The sequence below is a fragment of the Branchiostoma floridae genome, chromosome 8 (genome assembly GCF_000003815.2).
Source record: "Branchiostoma floridae strain S238N-H82 chromosome 8, Bfl_VNyyK, whole genome shotgun sequence".
In the NCBI taxonomy this organism is placed as follows: Eukaryota; Metazoa; Chordata; class Leptocardii; order Amphioxiformes; family Branchiostomatidae; genus Branchiostoma; species Branchiostoma floridae.
In genome coordinates, this window is record NC_049986.1 from 14,813,734 (window position 1) to 14,822,413 (window position 8,680).

Sequence of the window (8,680 nt, forward strand, 5' to 3'; positions counted from 1 at the left end):
GAATGTAAATAAAATCTACGAACGAAATTAAAGCAAAAAAAAAACAAACTTGTATGCCATTAATTGATCATTGGTCACCAGGTGTTTTAATTTCATACTGTAAATTTCTTTCCATGGATTTTTCAACCTTTATTGTAACGTTAATGGTCCTCATATTAATATTAAAGAACTCTGCATATTTCTTATACAAAGTAATTTTGAGGCAAAACTTATTTTTCACTAATTCCGCCTTGTCCGAAAACCTTCAATACCAGGCACTATGAATAATTTCAGAGCCACCGACCATCACACCCCTGTGTAGAAGTCGACTGGTCCTGCACAGACGTCACGAGATCCACAAAATGGCGAGTCAGACCACCGGCATCCAGCAGCTACTCGCGGCAGAAAAACGCGCCGCAGAGAAGGTTGCAGAGGCCCGAAAACGTAAGGAGATGTTCAGATACATGATGAATATTATATAGGACAAGAACATCGTAAAATTTGTGGTTTAATGTTGACATAAGTTGCACAATTTGAGGTGAAATGTTGGGGTTGCCGGTTGCTGACGTCATGATCATGTATCATCACGACACCTGGCCCTTCATCGTTTCTCTAAATGTGAAATTTTGTCGAGTATTATGCCATTAAACTCACCATAGATTATTGTTAAGGTTACATTGTACCCCTGTAGTTGGCAAAAAAATTATAGTACTTAAAACTGATGATATTAAGAATCAAATTTGGTTGTCAAAATTGATAACGTTAAATGTTTCCCCAGGTAAAAACCGCCGTTTGAAGCAGGCGAAGGAGGAGGCGCAGGCTGAGATAGAGACATACCGACAGGAGAGAGAGAGGCAGTTTCTGGAACATCAGGAAAAGGTACAGGAAATTGTCATCCTGTTTTTTTTTTTGTTATTTAAAGGGGGATTCCACTCATGAAACGAGTATTTTTCCCATATATATTACACTCTTCGGAATACAAATGCACCCGACTTTTGACTAAATCACCACGACTGACTTTTCGACCAAACACTGTTCTAAACCTATGAACCCCCATGTGGGACCGCTTCCAATTCTCGGCTTTGACCTGACGTCACGGGTTTTCCAAATATGGGCATCCGCACAGATCAAAACACGAAGCAGACGACAAAGTGTCATGGCGGACTCAGGCCGTGCGTGTCTCAGACGAGTTCGACTCAGACGACATTATGCCATACGCATATGAGCCTGAACGTGATTCTGGAGAGTCGGAGAGTAGCGATGAGAACAATCAGCCTGCAGAAGCCTTTGCTGGGACCGCCACGCAACCAGGGGCGGCACGGGACGGCCGGGATTACGAGACGGAGGGTTGCATGCATGCTAGCGCCAAGAAGCATATGGTGCAGATGTGATGACTACAATTGCAACTGCAGCCTACAGTGTGTGAGTGTATGTGTTGCCACGACCTTCGTGAGCTGACAGATCCCGTGGACCACAGCAACCCCGATCGCAGCGGTATGGGCGTCGGGAGCGGCCGTAGCCAGCTGAAATGCGTCAAGCTACACGAGGAATTCCATCCCGTCTCATGAGGTCTGCACTGAAAACTGCACTTATATTATCTACAGTGACAAAATGACTTGGACTGGAAGATGTCAGGGAGCCATTGAGAAATAGGTAAATGTAGATTTTGTGTTTCTGTTCCATTTATTTTGCACGATCTGTGTGTGGGGTCGCACGATGGTGAGCTTACGGAAACATAGCCACATGTGGTCGAATTTGTGACCTGTATATAAATCTAGTAGCAGGACTCGAAATACTGTTTTTTTGTATACCTGCACTGGTGCAGGTAACATTGAAAATTACCTGCACCAGACAAATTTTACCTGCACCATTCTGAACTTAGTAAGTATGAATCATACTAAAATTTTTCAGGAACCTTTTTTCACTACAGTATATTACCTGATATGTTGTGCACCTAAAAGTTTTCAAACCTCGTTTCCGGTACTTTTTGTGTGAAGAAATGGACAGTTTTGTGATAACTTGTGCCACCAATTTAGTGTGAAAAGTTGGAAATGTTTGGAGGGGGGCTGTTAGGGCAATACCAAGATCTGAAAATAACCAGATTGAAACAAAATGGCAAGCAGTGTACTTGTTGCAATCTTTTAATACAAAAAAATATAACATTACAATTTACATGCATTTTTGTTTCTCCCAGAATCTTACAACTGTCAGCGTACAGACAGTTTTCGTGCTGGGTCCACAAGAATCATCTTGGGAGATCAGTGTGGCGCGTGGTTCCAGCCTGTGCAGTCACCAAAATAAGACAGACCTATCCCTCTAAAGATGAGACTAATTACATAGGACATTTTCCTGTTAAGATATTTCGCCACCACATGTTCAATTGCTAAATTGATCTGACGTTAAACCAGAGAGTGATCTATAAATCTGTATTCTACTAACTTTTTACTGTTAGGGTTATCCATTCTTGTTAAGCTTGGGGTTAGAATTAGAATTAGGGTGAGGCTTTACTGCTAAAATAAAACAATCTTGATAACAGTGTTACACAGTTTCCACATTATTTGCACTATAACAGGTGCATTCAACCAAATGCGGACATCTATCTACCTCACCTGTATAAATTTATCTACCTATCCATGCTTTATACAACAGGCCAAATAGAAACCTTGAACATATTAAGTATCCTTATTTTCATATTCCTTTGAACTAGATATACAGCAAGAAAGACATGTATATCATATCAATATACAATAATTATTACATTTCTGTGTAATTTTCACAAATAGGCAGGGAAAACTTTGGTGGACACACATATATTGTTGTAAAGCAGCATTTGTTTCTGACATGTAGGCAGGATATTTATTAATAAAATGATCCACTGGATATACAATGGGAACTTGTCCTTATTAACATAATAATATAGCCTGTCATATAAAATCAGTATATCAGGATCTACCTGGATTTGACCTGAAGTATATGGGCTACTGCCAACATGTTCAAGTTGCATGTTCATGAATTAATATTTATATTTTCACATTTCTTGTGTCTAAGAGAAATAGCAGCAGCAGTTTTGAAACGTTCAAAACAGAAACTACATGTAGTTTTGTCATATAAAGCATGTATGCTACAAAAAACATAACAAAAATGAGAAAACATGACCATGAAAACAGTAGAGTTCCAAACGAGACTTGTTTACTAGCCTGTAAACCTTGAACGGTACTGTGCAATGGCAGTTTTATTGTCTGGCCTGGAAAGTCAGGCTTTTGGAGCACCTAGCCACCACAAAACTCCCGACGCCTGTGTATGACAACCTTCAACACCTTTCTTTTTGAAAGTGTAGTCCTGATTCTTCTCATAGATGTTTTTGACCACATAGTCTCCTAGCCTCTTACTGTAGTCCAACCGCTGCCTTAGGTCAACTGCAAAGAATATATTCTGAAGTCAACAATGTTCTTGTGATTAAGATATTCATTGATGACAAAATAATACTAGGCCACATTTGCATCTATGTTAAAAATGACAATCATGAATAACAAGAGAGGCTGAAATTTACAAACTCTATCTCCCTTTCCATGCAAAAACTGACACTTCCATGTCAACCTTTTGCTGAAATCGACCATACATGAACTATTAGTATGATCTTAGTATTACAACATTACCCAACTCCAAGATGGCTTTTCTGAATATAACATCCATCAAGCATACAAGCAAGCAAGAATGGCTTCTGGGCTGCTTACAAAAGAACATATCACTTATAACAGTGCTTAGCACATTTCTGCACCCAATATATATTAGTACTGTACTGACTATAATTCTTAAATCGGATATTTGAAAGGTTTTAAATATAGATTACACTAGCTACTATACAGTATAGTAGCCACATATTCTTTTACATGCCAAAACAGAGAACATTTCTTATATTAATTTCAGAGTCACTCCCAGGAAAGAAGCAATAATAAGCTTATCATGATAATGATTAGATTTTGCATGCACTACAAAATCTGTTAGTGCAATAAATATTTTGGTTTGACTTTGAGGTACCAGTGCCTAGTCCATTAGCCCAAATCATACACTTCTGTCAATCTTTTTTACCAGGACAAGTAATCTTACCAAACATATCATGTCCCTTGACAAATCCAGTGTTGTCATTTTAAGAAATAAATATTCATACATGTAAGTAGGCACATGAGGACACTTTTCTACTAGTAATGAAATTAAAAATTACCTTTTGACTTGGGCTTTTCCTTGACCACGTCCTTCTCTTTTCTATCAAACAAAAACAGAAGTGGCAGTTATGCACCAGTTTATGCATAATTTTAAAGACATGGAACTCTATGACATTATTGCATGCTATGGAATTCTGCAAATCCTGCACTTCCGGTGTCTGCTATCTTAGCCAACCTTGGGAACAATTTCTTGTAAATTGTACAACTACAGGCAGTCGAGTGACTACCAGACATTTTGGAATGTACACAAAAAGTTTGAAGACCGTATTTTTTGGGGATACAGACTGAGAGATGTTAGCACTTGAATACAATGTAAAAGTTTGGTAATCGTATGTCAACAAAAATGGCGTGGCCACGAACACTTCTGAATGCAAGGTCAATTTTAGGCCCGATTTCTCGTAAACGGTATAACTACAAATATAACGAAAGCAGTCGAGTTACTATCAAACATTTAGGAATGTACACAAAAAGTTTGAAGGCCTTAGCTTTTCAGGATGCAGAGATATTATCACTGTAGTAAACTAGGTCATCACATGTCAACAAAAAATGGCGTCGCTAGCCGAAAACACTCTGAATGCAAGGTCAATTTTAGGCCCGATTTCTCGTAAACGGTATAACTACAAATATAACGAAAGCAGTCGAGTTACTATCAAACAGTTAGGAATGTACACAAAACGTTTGAAGACCTCAGCTTTTCAGGATGCAGAGATATTAGCACTGTAGTGAGAGCTGAAAGTAGTCGCTTGTCGCCATACACGTGCATCTGACGTATGTCAAAACAAAATATGGATAGCCTCAATACCAGACTGACTACGCTGGTTTCATAAGGAGAATAATTTGCCAAAGGCAAGGGTTTGCTACCAGAGAGGTTGGTCGGCCGTGGAGGAGAAATGTGAATCTAATCGTGGACTGACTCCCTTGGCCAATTCCCGATTTTTTTCCCGAATTGTACGATCCACGCACCCCCGTAGCAAGGCCTGGTGGAGGCTAAAAATGACGCCGCTAACAGTAAACACGCTACTTTCATGGTCAGTTTCGGGCCCAATATCTCGGTACGCTGAGTGAGTGAGAGCAAACCGAAAACGGTAAAATTACTATCGGACATTTAGGAAGGTACACAAAAAGTCTGATGCTCAGCGTACCTCGGAATACAGAAATTTGGCAACTTTTTACGGACCATTCTGCTATCTAAAAATGACTATCTACATATTGGCAGATCGCTACAGAATGGCCCACAAATAATGATTGGAACGCGTTTGCCTACCAGTTCTGATAGAGGTTGTGCACACATATTTAGTCTAGCCAAAAAAGCAATCCTGAGCATCTAACATCGAAATTTATGCCAGTACCAACCTTTTCAACTGGAAGAGTCCTTGGCGGCTTCGTCGATCCAGCCCGTCCGTAAAACACCATGCGCATTGAATTCTGGGATTGTTGGTAAGGGACCAGCGGGGAATTCAAGAAGTCGATCGCTATAATGCACGCCCTGCGTTCAGGCTTCAAGTCATGGTACATTTGACAAAACAAACTTGATTCAAGCATAACAATTTATTCTCTGATGAATTATGATACCCGCTTCTGGAGTGGAATGCCCCTTTAAAATCATGCATCATGCATGGTGATGAAAAATGACACAATATTTCATGATCAAATTAAAAATTAATCAATTTTCATTGCCCTTTGAAAGAAAGGCCCAAGGTCATTCAGAATTCTCTGAAATGCTTCAAATATAAAACTGTCCTATGAAAACCCTGGCATGTCTTTGTTGAAAATGGTGGTATTTTTCCTCAAATATTAAATGTAGCTTGCAATTTGAGCATTTACAAATGATTTTTTTTTCCAGCACATGGGTTCCAGAACAGACATTGTGCGCCGCATGGACGAGCAAACGTTGCAGAAGATGGACGAACTGAACCAGAACGTCTCTCAGAACAAGGATGAAGTGATGGCGCGAATCTTGGAGCTGGTTTATGACATAAGACCTGAGCTTCACCAAAATCTCAAAGTTAACTAGGCCCTAGGACATAAGACATAGTGCAAAATATTCCAAAAGAAGCTAGAAATATAATCTCCACCACTCAAGAAGTGAATGAAATTGAAAAAAGTTGCAGTCATAGCTTTAGTTGTCATTGGATATAGATTTAACTTATGATATATGTGGTTACACGTATTATCGTACTTGGAGTAGGGTGAAATTTGAATGTCAGTAATTTGTCAAATTGTGAATTATGTGACTTCTGTGTTAACAATATATAGATCCTGCTGCATGATTGTAACTTTGTCAAAACATGTTATAAATATTTGTCTCCATGTTAGCCTAGTAACTGAAAACAGTATTCCTCTATGCATAAGAACTAGTACTGTTTTTTGTTTATTACATACCATAAGTATAAGTCGTATGTACTTGCTATGTAACACTAGTTTTTGATATTCTGATGGGGACCTTTAATTGCTGCATTTACCTGTACTTGTCAAATGGCACTAGCCTCACAGCTAGCAATATTTTGATTTACCCAATTTCAAAAGATTTGATATTGGCACTACAGGAAGCCTACCTATTGATACATAGGTAGGCTTCATATAGTGGATCTAAAAAAAGTCAAGTTAAGATATAGAACTGACGTTATGAATTACATGTATGTGATGTGAAAGCATTATCATCAGTTCTGTAGCTTACACCACAGTAAAATACCAAGGAGGTTGAAAACAACCTCCTTGAAAATACTTACTGCTTCTTGTTTTTACACATCATTATGCAAAACCGTTGTTTGTCAAAACATTCCTAGACTGAAGTAAAATCTGGAGAGAGTAACATGTCTGTTGATTGTTTGTTTGTTGGATTATAATTGTTTGTTGATTCAATAAACATAATTGTTGAAAGAGATTCCTTAACGGGAATTGGTATACTTGGAAGTCAGATAAACGTTGAAAGTGGATAAAATCAAGACTTTTATGTGAGACATTTTTGGTCATCAATTTTGTTATTGTTAGCTGTTATTGGTAACATTAACTGTCCATTTATATCAATCCTTATTTGGTGGTATTGAATGATTGAAGATCACATGGGAAGAGATATAAGGAGAGGGAAACATCAATGGTTATTGATGTCATCTTTGTTTATTCCTGATTCTTCATTGATGTCAGTTTTGTGTATTTTAAGAAGAGCTGCTCAGGGTGCTAAGGTGGTGTGATGTTTCACACAAGGATTAAAGGACATTCCAAGCCGATGCCACCATCTTCATGTGGACAACAAACTAACTTGAGGCCACACCAATTTAATTTCTTGGTTCACGGATTCGCTCGCTCCTATTTTTTGGAAAAAAAAATAAAAATAAAAATTACCACTCAGCAAATTTTCACCATTAATGAAACCATTCACCAACTTTCTGGTGTAGCAAACATAAAAACTGACACTACTTTTGTAATTTTCAATGAACAGGTGCTGTTACTGTACAGTAATAGTATTTTTGTAATTTTTTCAAGCTGAAAACTTTTTATTCTTTATGTTTTGGATTAGCCCTTACCTTTACCCCAAGGAGGTTATATAACCTCCTTGCTTTACCCCAACCATTTACAATTTTTATTTCGCCCTCTCGCTCCATATTTTTTATGAAAAAATCCGTGAACCAAGAAATTAAATTGGTGTGGCCTGAGGTGAATAATGAAAAAGTAATATCTTGAATAATGAAAAAGTAATATCTGGACTCACAAATGATTAGTATGAAGTCTCTTAATAAATGTGTTAGATGTTTGAAAAGTGTTGATATTCTGACAGCTGGTAATAGCACACATCCTCACAAGTTAGCATTGCTGCCTTTATCATATCCAATGAGGAAGAAGTCAGACATCCGACACTCAGGTGAACATTTCTGAATATAAAATTGAGTTCTCTAAACTTTCTTTTGTAGTCTGGGTTCATATCAGATTTACATCAGATCACCAATGTTCTCTTTTTGCACAATGTATGTCTAGAACAGGGACTTCAGAGAAGTAAGGGATTATATTTTTTGCCTTCATAACGCCCGCAAAGACTCTTGGCTCCATAGGAATGTTTGAGGTGAAAGACTGAATGTTCTGGATGAAAGCTTCTTGGCTCTAGAGACATGAAAAAGTTTTAATAGAAGGTAGCTGATGACATTTCGTCATGAGCGATGTCCCTTGAGTCAGAAACGCGTGTCTGGGAGGCACAGATAAGGGTGAGGGAATGACTTGGGGGTCATTATACAAGTAATACTTGGTAACATCCGTCATCTCTGAGGCATGTGACTTGGATTCATGCAGACCATTCTAAATCTGTCAGAGGGGTGTGCATTTCCTATTAATATACGCTAAAAGCAGAAAATTAGATCCTTCGGGCTTGATAGTATCGCACAGAACTGTGTACAACGTATCTATGTTCAATCGAAAGGTTGTTTTGGAAGATAAAAACTTTATGAAATGATTTTAGTTTGTAATTTTCTTGAACCCGGTTCTGGGTA

General features: G+C 38.2%; 2 protein-coding genes and 1 long non-coding RNA gene across 4 annotated transcripts; 2 read left to right on the forward strand and 1 right to left on the reverse strand.

Annotated features, from left to right (window-relative positions):
• The first annotated feature begins 254 nt into the window (after nt 1–254).
• On the forward strand, nt 255–6,800 carry LOC118421352 (V-type proton ATPase subunit G-like). Its single transcript, XM_035828613.1, has 3 exons — nt 255–423; nt 758–858; nt 6,046–6,800. The coding sequence occupies exons 1-3, from the start codon at nt 342–344 to the stop codon at nt 6,214–6,216; spliced, it is 354 nt and encodes a 117-aa protein (XP_035684506.1). The 5' UTR covers nt 255–341; the 3' UTR covers nt 6,217–6,800.
• LOC118421355 lies at nt 899–2,548 on the forward strand. Its single transcript, XR_004831822.1, has 2 exons — nt 899–1,632; nt 2,174–2,548. It is a non-coding gene; the product is annotated as an uncharacterized LOC118421355 (long non-coding RNA).
• Nucleotides 2,739–5,796, reverse strand: LOC118421349. 2 transcript variants are annotated; one of them, XM_035828610.1, is made up of 4 exons: nt 5,556–5,796; nt 4,889–4,965; nt 4,202–4,242; nt 2,739–3,395 (listed from the first exon to the last, which is right to left on the reverse strand). In XM_035828610.1, the coding sequence occupies exons 1-4, from the start codon at nt 5,742–5,744 to the stop codon at nt 3,232–3,234; spliced, it is 471 nt and encodes a 156-aa protein (XP_035684503.1). In that variant the 5' UTR covers nt 5,745–5,796; the 3' UTR covers nt 2,739–3,231. The 2 variants fall into 2 exon arrangements, 1 of the variants encoding a protein (XP_035684503.1); XR_004831821.1 differs by lacking the exon at nt 4,889–4,965.
• Nucleotides 6,801–8,680: the final 1,880 nt, after the last annotated feature.